Source organism: Neophocaena asiaeorientalis, unplaced genomic scaffold (genome assembly GCF_003031525.2).
Source record: "Neophocaena asiaeorientalis asiaeorientalis breed wild unplaced genomic scaffold, Neophocaena_asiaeorientalis_V1.1 scaffold517, whole genome shotgun sequence".
Lineage (NCBI taxonomy): Eukaryota > Metazoa > Chordata > Mammalia > Artiodactyla > Phocoenidae > Neophocaena > Neophocaena asiaeorientalis.
In genome coordinates, this window is record NW_020172724.1 from 2,875,609 (window position 1) to 2,897,155 (window position 21,547).

Genomic DNA, 21,547 nt, shown 5'->3' on the forward strand with positions numbered 1-21,547 from the left:
GGTTTTGTAATCTGCAAAACACAAGTGGGTGAATTTTGGTTACTTTTAGTTAATTGCTTACCAGGAGCCATCACTACTGCACTCCCAGTCTCTGTGCTGCAAATACAGCTGACAAGGTCCTTCCACCTTTGCAAGATCCCCAGAGGGACTACAGCCTTCTGCGCCCAAGCTGATACCTCGTCCATTAGGCATGGCAGGAATCACCTGGGGAGTTTGTCAAAACTGGAGATTCTTGGCCCCAGCCCAGACCTGCTTATCAGAATCTCCAGAAATCTGTGTTTAGAGTAAGTCATTTTGATGCTGCCGGCTGATCTCTTGTGACATTAGGAATCAGTCGTTAAGGCCCCATTTTAGTTGAGGATGCTGAGGCCCTGAGAGGCAGACGCTTGCCCAGGTCAGGTCATGTTGCTGAAGGAAGGAATCTCTGCCTGAGAGCTCCTTTTCCTCTCCCTGCAGCCACCCTGTGTGGCCCAGGCTGTGTTCAGGCCTCCTGTGTGTCCTTGTGTCCAGTATTGTCCCTCATTACCTGGGGTTGTGTTCACACGCATTCTTGGAGGACAGTTTTGTAGAATTGCTGCTCTGCTGGTGGGATGGGGAAGTGGGCATGGGGCTGCTGGGTCACTGCCCCTCCCTGGCTGGGTTTGAGGCCAGGCAGGCCTGCACTCCCAGCTGGGCCTTGACCACGCTCCCATTGCTCCTGGAGGGAGGGGAGCCAGTGGATGGTGGTGTCCAGGCTCTGCCTGTTGGTTCTGCTCTGTGGGAAGGATGGTGGAGCAGTCAGAGCACCCGTTTCCAGAAGGATGTGGTTTTCATGTCCCTGCTTGGCAACACTTCCTCAGAACGTTACAGACCAGTGGCCAGGCCACCGAGGCCACCTTACAGGAAGGGATTTTGCCGTGGCTGTTCCACAGCAAGGCACAGAAGCTGGTCTCTTGTTGGCAGTTGCGGGTGGTTTGTCTCCCCACTGCCAGAGTAGCCTTGTTTGTTTTTGCCTTAGGCTCTGGGTTACATCTTGTTCCTCTCCTCACCCTGGGGAGTGGGACGAATAGGGGGTGGGGGGGAGCATTCCCCGTGAGCCTTAGATCCCACCCTGGGGGTCAGCTTGAGGCAGGCACCTGCCTCCTTCCCCACCATTCAGCCACTGTTTGACAGCAGGGGATAATGGAGGAGTTAAGGGTTCACCTAGGTTGCCATTGGGGTTCAAAAAGGAACATAGTAAATGTGGGCCAGGCCCTCGGAATTCATTCCCCTTTGAGGGCACCCTCGTTTGTGCAGGCTTTGGCGGATGGACACAGATAAAAAAGAGTGGCCCCTCCTTCACCCTGTGCAGTTCAGTGTTCTATAATCCAAGCTTTACTGCAGCCCCAGGAGGCCAAAACAGTGGTCCTGGTATGTGGGAGGTTAGGCAGAGGAAGGGGCAATGGGGTGAGGGCTGGCTGCTGTGGGCTCACAGGATCTCCCTGCCCGGGCCAGGGTGCTCTGCCTTCCTTACCCTTTGAGGGTGAGCTTGGGAGGTTGTCTCAGAAAATGTTAGATGAACAAATATGGCTTTTCCTGACTGGTCACTGTTAGGTCACGTCCAGACCTGCCCTTTCATCTCTTCTTCCTAAGCGCGGCTCTCAGTGGTCAAGCCCTCATTTCTTCCTTTGGTTCCCTCGACTCCTGGCTGCTCTGCCCCAGGTAGCCGTGGGTGGACAGAATGTGGACTGTGGGGAACCCCCAACCCCTCCCCCCCCCCACCTTGGTTTAGATCCTGGGCCCTGTTGTTTTTGTCTTGCTGTTGGGCAAGTCACATGACCTTTCTGAACTCCTGTTTCCCCATCAGGAAGTGGGGAAATCAATCCAATGGAGAGGTGATGAGATAATGTTTGGGAAGGTTCCCAGCAGAAGTCCTGGTATTTAGAACACACTTTTTACAATTCACCATTCTCCATTCTTTCAAAAATTCTCCTCTTATTCTTTTGGCTGTTTATGGAAAGTTGACTTCACCTGATTTTTGTCTAACCTGTAGCTGCCATTGATAGTAAACCCACGTCTGCACTAGTAAAAGAGCACAGGGGACAATTTGGGGATTTCTGGAGCCTGAGTCTGTATCTTGCCTTTGCTCTTTCCTTGGGGAGCAGGTTTTGGGGAGATGTTTCCAAACTGAACCAGCTGTCTCATCACTCCTCCTCTCTCCACAGATCCTGCTTCTCAGAAGATGCACTATTATAGATACTCCAACGCCGAGGTCAGCTGCTGGTACAAGTACCTCCTTTTCAGCTACAACATCGTCTTCTGGGTGAGTGGATGAGAGCAGCCATGTTCCCTGGCGTAGTCCTTAATTAGTAAATCATGCTTCTTCATGTTCTTTTGATTTGCCAGAGCCCCGTGAGGCTCTGGGTGAGGTGGCTGACAGTCAGGGTCCTGCCCTCATGAAACCAGTGACAAGTATTGGGTTGACCAAAAAGTTTGTTCAAAAAACTGGAAAATCCAGTTCCATTCAAAACGGAAAAACCAGAACAAACTTTTTGGCCAACCCAATAAATTATAAAGTAGACCGTCAGGTGCTGTGATGGGGAAGGCCAAGGTGATTGAAGACTAGGTTAAGGGACCCTACCCCAGCCGTGGGGGGTTTAGGAAGATGGGGCTCTGACCCAGATGCGTGTCGGTTTCCCTTCCTCCACACCCCAGGAATGCCCCAATGAGACATCAGCTGCCGGGTCCTTTGTACACATTGGACTGTGGGCCAGGCCTTGTCCTGGGCTCTGGGAGGTAAGGGTGGACAAGGGGAGTAAAACCCTGTCCTTGTGGTGCTGGTGTTCAGTCAGAAGGGGTATTAGCCTACTGAGCCTCAGAGCAGGGAGGGTGAAGCCGCTTGGCCAGGGTGGTTGGGAAGCACATTCTAAGGAGAGGTGGCTTGTAGGCTGAGACCTGAGTACTAGTGAAGACACAGCTATATGGGGTCTTGGGAAGAAAGCTCCAGTAGGGAGAGCAGCATGTGCAGAGGTCCTGAGGCAGGAATGAACTTGGCATGTGCAAGAAGCCAAAAGAAGGGCATGTGGCTGGAGCTGAGTGAGTACAGGGCACAGGGGACACAGGTGAGGACATGGGCATGAAGAAGCCAGGTCATGCAGGACTGTATGGTTCCCAGTAAGTAGCTGGAATTCTACTTCTGTCAGTAACTCTTGGTAGGTTATAAGTTGGATGGTATCATCTGATTTTGGAGTGATTCTGCAGAGTGAAGGCATGGATGGTGGTCCCATGTTCTGAGGTGGGCATTTGGGGCAGAAGGGTTTGAATGGTCTCTTAGCCAGCCACATGGACATGTCAGTGTCCCGTACCAGTGGCCATCCTGGAGATGAAAGTCTTGGCCACCATCAGAGGAAGGGGTGACCAGATCATCGAAGGAGAGTGTATTGACTGAGGAGAGGAGGGGTCTGAATATTGAGGTGGGGATGCTAGAGGTGGGGTTGTGGAGGAAAGTCCTCTCCAAAGTTGGCTGTGAGTGAGTGAGTGGCCTGAGGTAAAAGGAAGACCAGGAGATTTTGTGTCGTGGAAGCCTTGAGAGGAAGCCCTTCATGTAGAGAGGAGTAGGATGAGGACAGAAAATTGACATTGGCTTTGACAAGGTGGAGGGTATGACCTTGACCAGAACTGCTGGGGATGGAAACCCACCTGGAGTTGGTCCAGGAGCCCATGGGACATGAGAAAGTGGAGACCAGTGACTCATGACAGTTCTTTCAAGGACTCTTGCCTTAAAGAGGAGCAGTTGGGTACCGGCTGGAACTGGTCAAGGGGTTAAGGGAGATATCAGAGCATGTCAGTGGCATTGGTCCAGGGGGAGGCAGACATTGATTCTGTGCAGGAGAGCACGGTGACATGACCGTGCACAGAGGGTTTTAGAACCTCATTTACTACAAGCGTCGAGTCTGCGGCTAGTGTCTGGGTGGGGCCTGATGGAGAAGGAGGGACAGGATAAGTGGTCATGATGCCACATTTACCTCTACTGAGGATTTTGACATTTCCTATTTGGACTGGAACTTTTGACATCGAGGCCGGCTTACCAGGATCTCTCAGCCTTTCACCCTTGTTTTTCCAGCATCACCCCCTGATGATTTATCTCAAAGTTTGGGGGGTTTTCTGTCCTGGAGAAGTAGGGTGGGATTCAGTGGCTTGGCCATTCACCGCAGGACTTTTCTGGTGCCCAGACAACCTTTCACCAGCAGCCTCATTATTGCCCCTGAGGTAGGGCAGTGCTGGACATTTGAGGTGGTTCCTGTGGGCCCCTCCTGATGGGAGGACTGTGGTTGCCCCTTCCCTAAGATGTGTGGCTTCTTAGACCTGCATTGCTCCCTATCTGGAGGAGAGCCTTCCGGCCTCACCTGGAGTCCCCAGCCCCCAGCCAGGTGCACAGTTGAGGGCCACCTGGCTTAGGCAGGTGGTTTGACACTTTAGACACTTTGTTCACCCGCCTGTTGTACCCCTTGCCCAGTGGCCCGCTGTGCTTGCTTGGCCTTACATCCCGACCTCCGACTCTCATCCTGATTTTTGCATCTGGGGTGAAACTCTCCTGCTGCTGCTGTGGCCCAGGGCCCTGGTAATCTCTGTTTCTTCAGAGCCTCTTCAGGATAGATTCTCTGCTCTTGGGAAACTTAACTAACTTGCCCAATATAATACATTTGCAGCACCAAATTCACATAGCAGAGTTCATGAATCCAGAATTGTAGCAAGTCTGCTTGGTGATTGAAGGGGGCTACAGCGTTATCGGAGTTTTGCAGAATTGGCAGTGTCTGTGGTCGAGAGTTAATCATTTTTCAGTTAGTGTGCCCTGGGGCAGAACAGCACAGGACAAACAGGAACAGTCAGGAAAACGAGGCATGAGAGCTCTGTTGGGAAAATGAGAGGGGGAGGCTGCCCGGCCCCTCCCTGCTGGGTTCTAGGCGGAGATTTGCTGTCTTCATCTGCACAGGAGCTGGGAATGTGGAATGAGGCTTGGGAATTGGGGCGCAGAGCCCTTAGGGAAGTGCATGGTGCAGCGGGGGTTCCTGGGTGCCAAGTCTGGACTCTCAACCTGAGCTGATTTCTTTGTGAAATACTGCTGTCACCTGCCTGCTGCCTGCCTCACAAGGTTGTTGAAAATGAATAAGATGATGTGCCAAGCCCTCACCTCCTCAGAGAAGTTTTCTTCTTTAAATGGAGAAAATACAAAAATAGAGGAATATAATGAACCCCCCACCCCGGCTGCCATGTTCCCATCAGCTAGCTTCAGAAGTTACCAACTCAGCCTATCATGTTTAATTTATATCTTCCCCCACCTTGGATTATTTTGAAGCAAAGCACAGATGGATCATTTTGCAGAGAGTTTTTGTTTGGTTTCCATGAATTAACAGTGAGTAAGCTGAGCAGAAGGGTGACAGCCTTGATGGTGGACTTGGGCTCCTTAGGCAGGTTTGAATATGCAGAAGCAACCTGTTGAATTCTTTGACCAATTCTAGGTGCTGGAACAAGCAGAGGTTTTATTTAAGTTTGCCCCATCCAGAATTATTTTCACAGTAACGTTCTTTATAGCAAACACCTGTAGCACTCTAACCGTTTTTTGTGTTTTTTCTTTTTAAGCTGTCTCCTTCCAACTTCAAGGCCGAGATTTTTCCAAGGGACCATTAATACTTGCTTGAGGCGAGAGATGTGGATGCCCGCCATGTTTGTGTGTGTTCTGAACTGCATGTTTTACTGGGTGTACATGGAGCTGGGCTTCATGGGGATCTTATCACAGGGATGTCAGGAAAATGCTGCCACCACAGCATTTTGAGGACACTAGCACTTTTTACCCTTTCTCGGTTTTTTAAAATTATTATTATTATTTTAAAATTTATTTTATTTTATTTATTTTTGGCTGTGTTAGCTCTTCGTTGCTGTGCGCGGGCTTTCTCTAGTTGCGGCGAGCGGGGGCTACTCTTTGTTGTGGTGAGCGGGGGCTACTCTTTGTTGCGGTGTGCAGGCTTCTCATTGCGGTGGCTTCTCTCTTTCTTTTTATAAATTTATTTCTTTATTTATTTTTGGCCGCGTTGGGTCTTCATTGCTGCGCTGGACTTTCTCTACTTGCCACGAGCAGGGGCTACTCTTCGTTGTGGTGCGCGAGCTTCTCATTGTGGTGGCTTCTCTTACTGTGGAGCACGGGCTCTAGGTGCACGGGCTTCAGTATTTGTGGCTCGTGGGCTCTAGAGCGCAGGTTCAGTAGTTGTGGCACACGGGCTTTAGTTGCTCTGTGGCATGTGGGATCTTCCCGGACCAGGGCTCAAACCCATGTCCCCTGCATTGGCAGGTGGATTCTTAACCACTGCACCACCAGGGAAGCCTGGTTTTTTTAAATTACAATCATTCCTTGGATGTGTTAGACCTGTTTCTAGGGCAAAGTCTCACTTTGACACAGGAAAATGCAACTCAAAACCACAATGAGATATCACTCTCACCCATTAGAATGGGTATTATTAAAAACCAGAAAAATAACAAATGTTGGTGAGGAAGTAGAGAAACTGGAATCCTTGTGCACTGTTGGTGAGAACGTGTAATGGTGCAGATGCTATGAAAAAAAGCATGGCGGTTCCTCAAAAAGTAAGAAAGAGAATTACCATATGATGCAGCAGTTCTCCTCTGGGCATATACCTAGAAGAATTGAAAGCAGGATCTTGAATAGATATTTGTGCATCCTTGTTCGTAGCAGCGTTATTCATAATAGCTGAGAGCTAGACGCAACCCCTGTGTCTACCGAAGGATGAATGGATAAACAAGAAGTGGTCTATACAGGCCATGGAATATTATTCAGCCTTAAAAATGAAGGAAACTCCTACGCATACTACAACATGGGTGAATCTTGAGGTCATTATGCTGAATGAAATAAACCAAACACAAAAGGACAAATACTCTATGATTCCACTTATATGAGGTACGTAGAGTAGTCTGCTTCAGAGACCCAAAGTAGAATGGTGGGTACTAGGGGCTGGGGGGAGGGGAAAATGGGAAGTTACTGTTTAATGGGGACAGAGTGTCAGTTCTGCAAGATGGAAAGAGTTCTGTGGACGGTGGTGATGGTTTCACAATACTGTGAATGTACTTAATGCCACTGAGCCGTACACTTAAAAATGGTTAAGATGGTAAGTTTTATATTATGTGTACTTTACTATGATTAAAATTCTTTTAAAAATCTCACTTTGACTTGCAGAGGAAAGGAAGCTGGGAGGGGCTTACAGCCTTTGTCTTTGTTCATTCTCACCCCACCTGATTCCACAGAGAATTTGAACTTCCCTGGTTTTGCTGAATGAATCCTCTCGAGGGATGATTCCGATGATGCCTGCAGCTCCCACCACAGACACTGAGTTTAATCTGCAAAGATTCTGATAAAGCCCTTGCCTGGATTTATTTCAGAGGTGTATTAAAAGTGAAAAACGGAGACTGCTTGTAGGCACAGACGACAGAGAGCCCGCCCCCTCTGCTGTGGACCTTCTCAGTGACAAGGGCAGGTCTGAGCCACAGCTTCCCTGCTTGTAAAATGCGGGAATTCATTTCTGACCCTAATGTGCAGCCTGTTTCTGGGTGAGGAACATTTGGGCTCTGTGACCAGCATGGCTTGAGGCCCCTTCCTTCGAAGTAACAGATGCCTCCCACGAGTAGGGTGAGCATGTAATTTGTGCTCCAAGTTGGGAAACTTTTAAGAATGAAAGAGGGGTTATTAAGAATTTTGCCAGAACAACAGACGTGCCCCAGGACTGCCCCAGGCAAACCAGGACAGTCCCTAACCCTAACCCTTCCCAAGAGAGGCAAAGCCAGTCTGATGCGGAAGGACCTAACGGTAGCTGCCTGCCCTTGCTCCCGTTTGTGGCATTTTTGTGGGTGGATGGTCTTAACTCTCTTTGTCTGGCCCCACAATGGGCTGTTGACTCTGGATCATTCTAACCATTAGAGAATCGCCCTTATTTGAGCTGAAAGAGTTCAGCTCCATGTGATATCAGACCCCAAGGCCTGATCCCTAGGTCTGAGCGCAGATGGTTTCTCTGCTTCCATTTCTTGGTAATTCAATGCAGTCAGAAAGGGAAAGTCTAGTGTTTTAATAACATGTGTAGACTATTTCACTTCCACTGCTGAGAGGTGGTACCTTTCTTCCCTTCCAGTTTTATTTACTAAACTTTTGTGACTGCATGGAAATTCTAGAAGACTACACAAGGCATCCCAACTTGACTGTGTTCCCTCCTTCAGGCTCCATTTTCCTGTCTGCAGTCACACATAGTTTCACATCTTGGTGAGAGTATCCACGTGATCTTGAAGTGTGCGTTTTCGTATCAGCATCACCTAGTGTAGAACATTCCAGGTTGCCGCACAGTCTTCCTGATTGTATTTTTGGAAATTCCTATATTGGACATTTAGGTTGTTTCCAATTTTTCTACTATCCTAGATAAGGAGCAGTGATTAGCTTTTGTAACACAGATTCTTCCCTTTGGGGAAAGGGGAGAAATTATTTGCTGGGATAGATTCCCAGGAGTGAGAGTAAATGGGTCAGAAGGTGTGTCCATCGTTTTGACCAGCCTGACATTTATATAGTCATATTCTCCAGAAGGGCTGCCCCAATTCATAGGAAATAGACCGCCTTATCTTTTGGCTCATAGGGGTGTGTGTTTGTGTATTTTTCCACATTTTGTCTTGCCAAGACAGAGGGCGAGGATTGCTTAATTAGAGACTCTGCTAGAGCTAGGAGTTGCTGATCCGTTTAGGGCCTCAGCTCCTGATCTCACTGGCTCAGGCGCATCTGCGGCTGGGACCACCAGGAGGGATTTGCGAGGATGGGCAGTATGGTGCCCTGTGATTATTCCCCAGGACATATGATTATTACACACTCACAGGGTGGCGTCAGGTCTAAGTAACTGGTGATGTGTATAACTCTGCTTCCTTGGCCAGTAAATAGTCAGCATGGCCCAGTCTGCTGGGGTGATTTGTCATCTATGGGGGAGTACCCTATTCCCATCTTGTTTGTACCTTTTTTTTTTTTTTCCTAGAAATGCTTTAAAAAAAATCGCTTCTAGGGACTTTCCTGGTGGTCCCGTGGTTAAGAATCCGCCATCCAGTGCAGGGAACGGGGGTTCAATCCCTGGTCAGGGAACTAAGATCCCACATGCCGTAGGGCAGCTAAGCCCACGCACCGCCACTACTGAGCCCGTGCGCTCTGGAGCTGGCACACCACAACTAGGGAGAAGCCCGCGCGCTGCAACGAAAAGACCCCACGTGACACAAGTAAGACCCGACGCAGCCAAATAAATTAAAAAAAAAAAAATCACTTCTATTGAAGTGTAGATTAAATAGAATAGGCCTCTCGCCTTCTGAGATGGCCCACACTCTGTCTGTGGAGTGTTATTTCTCCCAAGGCCATTCTCGCCTTTTGAGACGGACGGCATTCTGACTATGGAATATGTATCTCTATAAATAAATCCACTTCTAATATACATACTGATACATACATACATAGAAAGAAGGAAGGGAGGGAGGGAGGGAGGAAGGAAGGAAGGAAAGAAAGAAGGAGGAAGGAAGGAAGGATGAACCTGTACCCATTTCAAGTGTTCAGTGCGCTGAACTGGCAGCTGGATCCTCCCTCCCCTCTCATCATGATCGCCACGATGAAGATGTGAAACGTTTCCATCCCTCTAGAAACTGTCCTCATGCCCTTCTGTAGTCACTCCCTCCCCACCCTTCCTCTGGCAACCACTGATTTGCCTCCTGTCACTTATATAAATTAGATTTCACTCTCTGATCTGACTTCCTTTAGGTGATGTTTCTCTGTTGTTTTTCTGCTTTTATTTTATTAATTTCTTTAAAAGTTTTTCAAAAACCATATTTTTATATTTAAAAATTGTGGTAAAACATACATAACAAAGCTTAGAATTATAACCATTTTTAAGTGCCCAGTTCAGTGGCATTAAGTGCCTTCAGTATTGTGCAACCATCACTGCCATCCACCTCCAGTCTTTGTCTGGCGTCTTAAGGCAGAAGATTAGGTCATTGATTTTAGATCTTTCTTCTTTCCTATAGTATAAGTACAGGCATACCTCATTTTATTGTGCTTCTCAGATACTGCATTTTTAGCAAATTGAAGGTTTGTGGTAAGCCTGCATTGAGCAAGTCTATTGACACCATTTTTCCAGCAGCATTGGCTCACTTTGTGTCTCTGTCACATTTTGGCAATCCTTAGACTGTTTGAAACTTTTTCATTATTATTGTATTTGTTATGGTGATCTGTGATTAGTGACCTTTGATGTTGCTGTTGTAAAAAGATCTGTGACTCACTGAAGGCTCAGATGATGGTCAGCATTTGTTAGCAGTATTTTTAAATTAAGGTATGTACATTGTTTTCTTAGACATAATGCTGTTGCACACTTGATAGACTGCAGTATAGCGTAAGCATAATCTTCCTACGCACTGGGAAGCCAAACAATGAGTGTGACTTGCTTTATTGCGGTGGTCTGGAACCAAACCCAAGTACATCCAAGGTATGCCTATATTCGATGCTCTGCGTTTTCTGCATCCTACACATTTTGATATGTTTTCATTTCATTTGGTTAAATGTCTTATATATGCATACTGTTTATATAATGTGTCTTTTCTTTCCCTCTCTGGCTTACTTCAGGATTTTCTCTTTGTCACTGGATTTCAGCAATTTTATCATGATATGTGCTGGTGTGTTTTCTCTGTGCTCTGTTTGAAGTTCATTGCGTTTTATGGATTTGTGGGTCTGTATTTTTCATCAAATATGTGATTACTCCCATCATTATTTCTTCAAACGTACACCCTCCCTCCCTTGGACTCCTTGTTGTCCCACAGGTCACTGAGGTGCTGCTCAGTTGTTGTTTTTTTAACCCCCTTCTACCATTTAGTTTAGAAGGTTCCTATTGCTTTTTCTTTAAGTTCACTCATCTTCTATAGTGCCTGATTGGCGATTAAACCCATTTAGTGATTCTTCATTTCTAATGTTGTATTTTCTATTTCTAATAGTTCTATTTGGATCTTTTTTATATTTTCTATTTGTCTCTTCATCATGTTTATTTTCCTTTAAATGTTTGAGCATATTTACAATATCTGTTTTAAAGTCTTTGCTGGTTCCATCTTCTATCTCATTTCTGTGTCTTATAGTTACTGAATTTCTTTCCTTGTTATAGGTCATGTTTTTATTTTCCCTCTTGCCTATCTAGTAACTTTTGATTGGATGCTAGATCTAATTTTTCTGCCCAAGTATTCTTCCTGTCTTGGTCAGCTTGGGCTGCCATAACAACACATCACAGGCTCTTTGGTTTAAACAAGAGAAATTTATTTTCTCCCCTTTCTGGAGGCTGGAAGTTTGAAATCAGTTTGCCAGCATGGTCAGGTTCTGGTGTGGGCTCTCTTCCTGGCCTGTACATGGCTGCCTTCCTGCTGTTTTCTCATGTGGCAGAGAGAGAGAACCCAAGCTCTGGTCTTTCTTCCTCTAATCATGGAGGCTCTACCCTCATGACCTCATGTAACCCTACTTACCTCCCCGCCTCCAAATACCATCACACTGGAGGTTAGGGCTTCAAGATATGAATTTAGGAGGGACATCTTTTGAGTCTGACATCTTTTGTTAAATCTTGTATGTGAGATTCATTCATGCTGTGGTACGTAATTGTAGATCGTTGATTCTCATTGTTGTGGAATATCCGATTGTGGGAATATATCATTTGAGTTATTTGCAGTTTTAGGCTATTAAGACCTGTTGAAGTAATATAAAAACCTACCAGGGTTGGGGACCCAAATTATAGGGATGTCCTGGGGTTCGTGTGGCTGAGCTGAAGGAAATCCTGTCTAGGTCCAGATGGTTTCAGTGTGATAGTTTAGTGCAGGACTTGGCAGACTACGGCTCGCAGGCCAAACCTGGCTGTCTGCCTGTTTTTGCACGTACAACTTTACTGGAACACACTCCTGTCCATTCGTTTACGTATTATCTGTGGCTGCTTTCCTGCTATAACAGCAGAGTGGAGTAGTTGAAACAGAGACCTTCTGGCAGGCCTTTAAAGCTGAAAACACTATCTGGCTTACAGAACTGTCAACCCCTAGCTTAGTATCTTGTTCTCTACTCACTGTTAATCACTGAAATGTGCCAGCGATGGCAGGGGTTGGGGTGGGGTGAGGCTGGGGTGGGGGTTCCTTCTCTCCATTGCCTGGGGCGCTGCCTGTAACCTCCCTTGGAGAACTCTGCCTCCCTGCCTTCCTTTCTTTCAAAGGCTGATACAGTCAGATTCCTGGGCAGGGTGTGGTGGGCGTGAGCTCCCTGTTATCAGGGAGCACGGAGATTATGTGGAAGCTGCCCCAGAGCCCTGTGGGTAGTCCTCCCCACCTCCTCCTCGGGCCCGGGCCCTTCGCAGGAGTTCACTGGCTCTGCGGGAAGGGCACATGTGCTTCTTCTGGTTTTCAGAACCACCCTTCCGGCAGGAGGAAGAGCTGGTGTGTGATAGCTGTGTGACCCTGAGCAAGGCACCATCCTGCCCTGGGCCCATTTCCCTCCGGGAAAAGAAGCTGGGCTTTAGCGTCCCTTCCAGCTCCCAGAACTTCCAAACTCCCACAAAGAACTGGCTTGGTTTAAGCTTTTTTTTCATGTGGGACTGTTTTGAAAGAGGCGTTTCTTTTATGCTCTGTTTAGGGTCCAGAGTGATCGCAGTCTGGAGGGGCAAGGCCTCCTGATCCCGACAGATGTCCTGGGACTCCCCCTCAGTGCACTGGCTCTCAGGGCCAGGTTGGGTCTAGGGTCTGTGCCCTCTGGTGTCCTTTCAAGTGACCACGAGCATCTCTGGTGTTCCCTGGACTCCCCAGGCCTGGACTCCGGATTTCCAGTTCTGGAGAGTGAGTGCCAGGACTGTTGGGTTTCCACCTGGCATGATTTATGGTGGCAGAGCTTAGGCAGTGGGAGGTGCAGAGGCCCTTGGAGATCATTGGTCTCTACCTATTCAGTTTTGCAGGTTGGCAGACTGAAGTCCAAGAGAGAGGGATGGCTTGCTCAGAGCCACAGGGTGAGTTAGGAACAGAGCTGAGACAGTTCTATCTTCTTCCACTCCCTGCCCTGTTTTCTTTCCATCATCCTTTCCCCACCTCACTTGAAAAGCCTCCAGAAGGCATCTGTTTCCTTAAACTCTGCTTTACTCTTGTCTCCAGAAGCCCAATGAAACAGGTGCCTCTGGAAAGCAGGACCTTGTCTCAGGACAAAGCTGCAAGTCGTTGGGGGATGGTGCGCAGAGTGCTTTCAATCCAGCAAATGATTATGGCGTCTTGAGGGTCCCCGCGGCCTCTGTTCTGCCTCCATGTCAGGGCAGGGCTCGCTCAGTGCTCCAGGGTAAGCACATCACTCGGGATACTTCTTTGAATTCTTACAGCCCTCCTATGGCCCAGGAAGGGTCATCCCCCTTTTGCAAAGAAAAACAGGCTCAGAGAAATTTCTGGACTCGCACAAGTCCTGTCACTTGTTGCAGGGTGGAGCTGGAACCAGGACCAGCTGACCCATGCTATTTTTTCAGCGCTGCCCTGGACTCCCTCGGGTCTCGGTGCTTACTCTTGGGTTTCCTTCTTGTTTTTTTCTGAGGCTCCCTCTGGTGGCCCAGGGGCAGGGGTTCTGTGAATGTCACCCTTCCTCAGCCAGGGGAGTCTGCAAGAATCAGGGGCCGGCAGGGCATGGCCTGAAAGCGTTTCGTGGCTGCTGGTGGTTTGTCTCGAGCTTGTGGAGGAAGGTCCTCTGGAGCCCGCAAGAATTGCCTAAGTGCTTTCACGCACTGAAGTGAAATCTTACAGGAGACCAAGCCCACTAAATCGTGGGTGATGAGGGGCTGCTTTTGACTTCCTTGGCGTTGGAATCCTCCTCCAGTCCAGCAGTGCCTGGCTACATGTGTACACTTCCGCTGTGTCTGGGACCTGCTGGGTAAAGGCTTGCCCACTTGGTGAGTGGACTCCGTGTGGCTTCCGGAACAAGGCAGGGCTGGACCAGCCCAGAATGCCCCCCAGGAGACCTCTCACCTTCTTTCACAGGGGCCTTTGCCTAAGGTGGAGAGGTCACTACTGAATCTTCACAGTGACCCCCAAAGAGGGCCTGACTGGACACAGAGTGATCCTCCCCACCTGATGATGTGGGACGTTGGCTTTAGGGTTGCACAGCTTAGAAGCCCCTCCTGCGGACTCCCACGCCGCCGGGCACTGTGACTGCCCCGTGTGGTGGAGGGCACAGGCTGGTGCCCGCTCTTCCTGCCTTGGGTGGCTGCCCTGTGGGCAATGAGATGACATGATGTCAGGACAGAGAAATGCAGGTTTGTTTCTTGACTTTGCCACCAGCTAGCTGTCTGACTTTAGGCAAATAACCAAATCGTTTTACGTCGGAACTTTCCCATTTGAAAAATGGGGGTAATAGTACCAGTGTTATGGGGTGTGGAGGGCCTCTTTAGGTGTATTGTGTTTAATGCAGCCCCTGGCACCCAGGAAGGGGTGGTGCTACTTGCCCTGGTGACCACCTCAGGGTACGCACCTGATGGTCCAAGGCTGGCCTGCCTTTGGGCTTGGTGGGAGTTGGGCTCCATTCTTTGGGAAGGAATTTAATCAGGTGATAGGAGAGAGACAAAGGAGGTTACTCTGAGGCTGGAAGGCACCTTAACTGTCACTCCCAGGTGGTTGGCAGCCAGGAGGACAGCCCAGCTCCATAGACCATCTGTCCCAGGGAGGTCCAGGGAAGCGTCTCCACGGGGAGCCAGGCAAAGCTGGCCAGAGTCCTGGATCATTCAGGGGGCTGTCGTGTGAGCTCCCAGACAGGTCACTTCCCCAGTTTGGTTCTCCCTCAGTCTCCTTGTCTCTAAAACAACTGTTGGTCCCTGAAGGTCCTGCCTTGGACCACTGTTCACTGAACCCATGATCTGACATGGGTCCCTGCCCCCCCAGTTCCTGTCTTTCTGGTGCAAAGTTAACTTTAGTTCTTCCTGTAAAACAGAATGGAAAAAAACACAGGCTCTCATTCTTAGAGCCCCGTTGTTGCGAGAGAAGGAGAACTGGGTTGCGGTGGTAGGGAGCTGGTGTCTCAAGCTGACTGTATTCAGCGAACGGTTTCCGAGGGGCAGAACTTCCTCACCGTCCCTCCTGGCACCGAGTGGTGGGTGGGTTGTCACGGAAAGTGGTTAGGCAACACTGAACAGAATAGAAAACATCGCTGCCCTCAGAGGGCTTAAGTGGGGGGGAGGCACAGTAGACAGACAGACAGCTCATGTGGTCTAGGATATGCGCCATGAAGAAGATCAAGCAGGGAAGGAGATCAGGAGTGATGGATGGGGAGCGTCCACATAGCATGGCAAAGGGAGATGTGTTTGAGGAGGAGAAATTTGAAGAGACCTGAATGGAATGAGGGAGGAAGCCAGGAAGGGATATGGAGGAGGAACATTCTAGGCTGAGGGATCTAGTCAAGGCTCTGAGGCAGGGATGAGTTTGGTGAGTTCAAGGAACAGTAACAATACCAGGGTGGCCCAGAGAAGGGGATTGGGACCGGGGAGCCGGGTCGGAGATGGTGTTGGAGACGCACGCCACAGCATGGCTGCCCATGTTCTCGTGGTCTACGGCAAGGAGTTTGAATTTTATTCTAAGTGTGAAAGGAAGTCATCGGAGCATTTTGAGGAGGGGAGTGATCTAGACATATTTTTAAAGGATTGTTCTAGTTGCTTGGGGACCTGTGGGGAGACGGTGGGGAGGCCCCTGCAGGGATGAAGCATGGACAGGTGGGAGCAGAGAGGGTATGCTATGTATTTTGAAGGTAGGACTAACAGAGGGGTCCTGATAGGTTGAATGTGGAGTTGGAGGGAGAGAGCTGTCAAGCCTGAGGTCTAGGTTTTCTGTCTTAAATGAGTAGATGGTCAGTGGTGCCATTTAGTGAGAAGGGGAGAGGTGGGGAGGAGCTGATCCGGGGTTGGGAGACCACAGCTCCATTTGGGGGCACGTGGAGATTGAAATGTTACTAGTCATATTCAGTGGACAAGTCAAGTAGACCTTGGGGTGTTTGACTCGGGAGCAGCTATGGCTGGAGGTTAGGATTTGTGAGTCAGCCATGTTAGTTATGAGATCATCTAGAGGGATCAGGGGAGGGCAGGGGTCCAGGACTGAGCAGTGAGGTTCTCCAGCATTTAGAGGGCTCTGAAAGACGAGGACAAACCCACAAAGGAGACTGAGAAGAAACAACAGGGAGGGTGGAAGACAATTGTGTGTGTACACTTGGTGTCCCCAAAGCTGAGTGCCTCAGTGACAGAGAGAATGACCAGCTGTGTTGGGTGAGATCAGGTAAGCTGAGGCAAAAGACGTGACCCCCGTCCCCCCCCACCCCCCTGCGGAGAACGGGCAGCTCGTGCTCAAAAGACCCAAACTCCCCGATGGCTTTCAGTCAAGGGTTTTTAAAGGAAATGTTAGAGGTGGGAGTTGCAGGGTGTATGATTAACTTGTGGACTTTCTTCTGCTTGGTTAGTGGTGATGTAACAGGGAGATGGTTCGGGAATCTGAATCATCTGCCTTCCGGTTCCAGTCAGTCTGGGATCCACATACCTCTTCAGGTCAGCGGGTTATCACCATCCTCTACAGGGTTGGGGGCGGGTGGTGGTCTCAGTTTCTGCAGAACAGCTCAAAGATAGTGTCATATTGTTATCTAAATCCCTTCTGGAGGAACCAGGAGTCCTGTGACTGTTGTTCTAATCAGTAGCTGCTTGAGTCTGCTCTTCGGAATGGGGGGAGAAGGGGAGGGGAGACCAACAAGAAGCAGCGGGCACAGAGGGGCTCATCGTACCCAAGAAGGCCCCGCAGGGTCCTGCTCGGTTTCAGTCACCCCTTTTCTTTGATATTCCTCAATCTTGAGGGAAACGGGCGAGACGAGAAAGGGAATAAAGTTGTGGATAGAGAGATGAATCATCAACTTGTCAGGGAAGTCTGTTTCAGAGGAACTGTGTTTCAGAGGGACTCGGTTTCAGAATTTTGGTCCTGGCCCTCTCGGCTCGCGTGCTGCTTTGTTAGGTGGGGGAATCAGGTCTTGGCCGGACTCCGTCACTTGGGGTCCACAGACTGCTGTGGGAACCAGCAGTAAGGAGTCTGAGAACCCTCTGAAATTCCCTCCAAAACATGGGGCATGTGCACATTTTCTGAAAGTGGCCTGTGACCCAGAGGAGGTTGGGAACTCCGGGGCTTTCTCTGAAGGCCCTTCTTCCGAGTCCAGCCTGCTAGGGCTTGCAGTGGAGTAGACAGGAGCATCCTAAAGCTGGAGAATACACTTGGGAAAGTTGCAGCCACAGAGAACCTTGCCCTGTTGTTTACCGAGAGGTCCTGATAAACGGCAGCAAAATGCCAGCAGAGTATAAAGCAGTTAAGCAGAAAGATACGGGGCTGCTTAATTTGTAGAGGCCACGTGGTGTTTGTTTTCTATGGAACAATCCTCCCGGGTGTAGGCATCTGTGGAGTGTATTTGGGGGTCCCTTTTTGTCATGGTGCACGTGAGGCACCTTAGCCCTGGTGGGTTCCTGTGGGTAGGAGGTCAGGTTTGGGGGGCACTGCTTTTCTGGGGTGAGCACTTGGCCTGGTGCAGGCTTCTTTTAATTCGGTAACATAACCAGGCATTTCCTGAGCGCAGGCATGCCCTGCAGTGCCGAGTGTAGGTACCACAGTGAGGAGCCTGAGCCTTGCCAGCAGATGGCCTGGGCGGCTGCTTGTCTGTGCTTGGAGTCTGTCTCCGGGGCTGGAGGCCCGAGGTGGGCGGCACAGGGGGTGCTCTGTCCTGTGCAGGGCTTCACCTGCACTGGGAGCCCATGAAGGCTCCTGGGGCAGCCATCATGAGGGGTGATGTCTTCTTACACACCAGATAGTGCATTGAAATGAGTAGGGGGCTTGTGGAATGGGGAAGAAATGGGGTGTGGCCTGATGTCTCTAACTCCATAGTCTCACCTGGACAGAGTCTGCTCCGAGATCTTTGTCTCTGCCCTCCAGAGCATGGGGACAGCTGGGGTTGAAGGAATTTGTCCCAATGGTCAGGGAAGATAGGTGTGGGTTATCTGAAGAGCCTCACCGTCCTGTTGTTCTGGTGTAGAGTCCCTGTCATCTGCAGGGGCCAAGGGGGCCGCCTTGCCCTTGTTCTGCCCAGCCTGGACACGAGCCAGGAACACCCCCTGACTAGCAGTGTGGTCCCTCCTATGAGAAGCATGTTCGTGGAGCTGGTTTCTGACCTAACTTTCTCTCTCTTTCCCCTGTGCCTGCTCAGTTGGCTGGAGTTGTCTTCCTCGGTGTCGGACTATGGGCGTGGAGCGAAAAGGTAGGTGTGACTGTCACTAGGACCCTGAGCATCAGTCCGCCGGGTTTGTTTGTCCCTTGCTCCAAACTCCTCCCTGACGAGCCTCTCTTGTGCAGGTAATGGTTCGTAGTCATTAATCTTTACAGAGCCAGCTCTTGGAAGTTACCGAACTTATGATGAAAACTCCTGGGGTCCTGCTGCTGGCCCTGTTTCCCCGTGGTAGGGTCGCTGCTAGAGGTCAAGGTTGGGCTGGTTGGGATTTTGAGCCCTGTGAGTGTGGGGAGCCCTCTCTGCTGTTCCCAGAAGCCCTGAGTCACCCTGGGGCATGTCTACAGCTGTGTCCAGGGCAGGCCTGGGGCTACCTTCTGGAATGGACCCTGTCTGTGCCTCTGGGAGCCAGCAGGACCCTGAACACAGTTGTGTTGATTCCTGAAGCTCTTGTTCTTGTCCACGCGAAGGACCCCTGAGTCAGGGAGCAGGGCTCTGGGATGTGCCCCCGGGTGCCCTGTAGGCACCTTTGAATCTCCTTGCCCAGCCTGTAGAGAGGGGAGGAGAGAAGACCAGGCTCTTACTGTCCGGAAGGACAAGGGGCAGTTGGAACTCCGAGGATGGGACTAGACCCGGTGTGGGCAGGGTGGAGCTTTGGTGTCACATTTTGCTCTGCAGGTAGGTGGGCGCTGGGGAAGTAGAGAGACCAGTCTGGAAACAGTGGGAGCTAAAGCTTCCTCTTGAGTCTCAGGCCCAGGGCCCTCTGTTCCTTCAGTGGAATCTCTTTCTGCTTTCAGGAGGAGGAGACAGGACCGCTTAGGTCTGTGGGCTTTCTTGCCATGGCCTTAGGAACTGGATACGGTCTGCCTTTGGGTTTGGGCCCCTTTAAGAGCTTGTAGTGCAATGTCACTTTGCTCTAGTGACCAAGAAGCTGGTGCAAACCATGACTCGTAGTGCCACCGTGTGACCACCTCCGGAACAGCAGCATCTCAGCCAGTGGAGCCCTGAGCCTAGGCCTGGCTACCCTGGCTCCCTGATTCTAGCTGGGTGCCTGGTCCGGCTGCTCTTTTCTCCATCCTCCTTTGAATCCTGTAGAACTTCTCTGTCCATTTCAGTCGCCATTAGCTAGATATGACTAATTATATCTAAATTAATTAAAATGAAATACAAATTAAAATTCAGTTCTTTAGTTCCACCAGGCCACATTTCAAGTGCTCACTAGCACGTGTGACCAGTGGCTACCATTGTGAACAGTGCAGATAGAGCACATCTGCATCATCACAGGAAGTTAGTGGATGGCGCTGCCTTCGCCTGTCCTTGGCGGGTGTGCTGTTCACAAGCGTGTTCGTGTTGAAGCTGTTTTCATCTCAGGATAGTGGGGTGCTCCATGAATTGAGTGCAAAGTCAACCACCAGATGGCCAGAGGCCAGGGCCCTGGGGTGCCTTGACCACGGACCAGAGGGCGCCTCAGGGCCTCTTCCACCCCAGGCCTGGCGTCAGTACCCTGCAGGCTACAAAAGAAGTGTGGGGTCTGCCTGGGAGGCGGTCACAGCCTAGATGGAGGCCAGGAACAGGAGAGTGGCTGGGGGCTGACGTAGGCAAAGATCTACTGGGCAGAGGGGCCTCTAAGGGGGCAGGTGGGGAGGGGCCGTGCCATGCCGTGGCTTTTAATGACAAGACTGAGGCTTGGAAGGCAGGTCCCTGTCCTCATTTAGGTCCGGACACAGCCCCCCAGGGCACCCTCGACTCCCTTTGAAGCTGATGTTACCCTGCTTTCTCTGCCTCTTTCAGGGGGTGCTGTCCGACCTCACCAAAGTGACCCGGATGCATGGCATTGACCCTGTGGTTCTGGTGCTGATGGTGGGCGTGGTGATGTTCACGCTGGGTTTCGCTGGCTGTGTGGGGGCCCTGCGGGAGAACATCTGCCTGCTCAACTTTGTGAGTGGCCCTAGACACGTGGGTGGGAGGAGATAGGGAGGTAGGGGTGTGGGCTCTGCCGGGCAGGCCTAGCCCTTATCTGGGGGGTGGGTAGCAGCTCTTATGAGCCTCCCCCAGGATCTGGCAGTTGGGGGAGGAGGCAGCCCTTGGTGCCCTGCTGCCCAATGAAAGGTAAGGTTTCAGGGAACAGTCAGATGAAACAGATCCTCATCCCTGGAGAGGTTGGGCCCCTCTGGATTTTATCTCCTAGTGGGCAGAGTCGGCTGCTCTCTGGCCTGCTCTCCTCCCCTTCCCTTGCCTTTCATCTCCCTTAAGAAGTCCCAGTTGTTTGTCTGCTACTCACCTTTGCCCTTCCTGGCTAAGATCAAAAGATGTCAATAGTGTTAGGGAATCTTTTCCCTCCTCCAGGGCGTGTGAAACTGTTGGCTGTGCAATGCAGAATCCTTAATTTCCTGGCAGAACTTCGAGTTACTAAGAGTTTAGTTTTATACTTAGGTACACATTCATTTTGAAATGCATGCGGCTAAAATTAAATAGCACCTGGTGGGGAAAACACATAATTGTCTTTTGCACTATAGTTTTTGTTGAATTTATTAGATCAAGCCTTTTTTTTCTGGGCTTCATTTAGAAAGCAAAACACGTGGGCTTTTTCTCATTTTTTTTTTCTCTTAAAGATTACGTTTGGTTACCTTGCTTCTCTATGAATGGAGAGTTCACTCTGGAGGGCCTTATGTGTGTGTATGTTTGTACACTGGAGGGCCTCATGTGTGTATGTTTGTACACGTGCACGTCTTATTTTGAGATATTGTTGGTTGTTGCATAGCTGCTTAGTGTGCTGTATGGCCAGTGATAACGGCTGTGATAACTTGAGCTCTACAGGCTGGAGCCCCGCCTTGATGGGAGGGGGTGTGGACCTGTGCCTGCAGTGGCCTTTACAGAATTCCACCACTATTGTGGCCAGGGACAGCTGTGCTTCTGCAGAGGTTTTTATGCAGTTGACTATCATATACACACATACAGAGTAGGTACTGATAATGTTAGCAGCTCCAGAGTTGTAAAGAGCCCTGCCAGGGAACTCAGATGTCCTGTATCTAAAGTATGTAACCTGAGTGAACCTCAGCTTCCTTATCCCTAAAGTAGGAGTAACAAGTTTCTAGCAACTGGGTTGGTTGTATGTGCGAGGAGAGTGGTCAGATAGCGTGTCTGGAGCACAGTCTCTGCCCTGAAGGAGCTGATACCTGGTGGGGTAGGATAGCCATTCATTCCCGTGATGGAGTTTCCTTGGAGTGGGGGCTACTTCATAGGAGGTGGTTG

The 21,547-nt window shown here is 50.0% G+C and overlaps 1 protein-coding gene across 8 annotated transcripts in view; it reads left to right on the plus strand.

The window, feature by feature from the left end:
* TSPAN14 (tetraspanin 14) overlaps positions 1-21,547 on the plus strand; it is a 41,135-nt gene that overhangs the window by 11,066 nt on the left and 8,522 nt on the right. For 4 of the 8 annotated variants that reach the window (XM_024740266.1, XM_024740265.1, XM_024740262.1 and 1 more), the window contains 3 exons: positions 2,184-2,281; positions 18,278-18,328; positions 20,087-20,233. In XM_024740266.1, coding sequence (XP_024596034.1) covers positions 2,201-2,281; positions 18,278-18,328; positions 20,087-20,233 — 279 coding nt within the window. In that variant the 5' untranslated portion in view covers positions 2,184-2,200. Of the gene's footprint in view, positions 1-1,935; positions 2,087-2,183; positions 2,282-13,678; positions 13,959-16,454; positions 16,590-18,277; positions 18,329-20,086; positions 20,234-21,547 lie in introns of those variants that run through there. The other 4 variants (XM_024740261.1, XM_024740263.1, XM_024740264.1 and 1 more) reach the window with 3 other exon arrangements.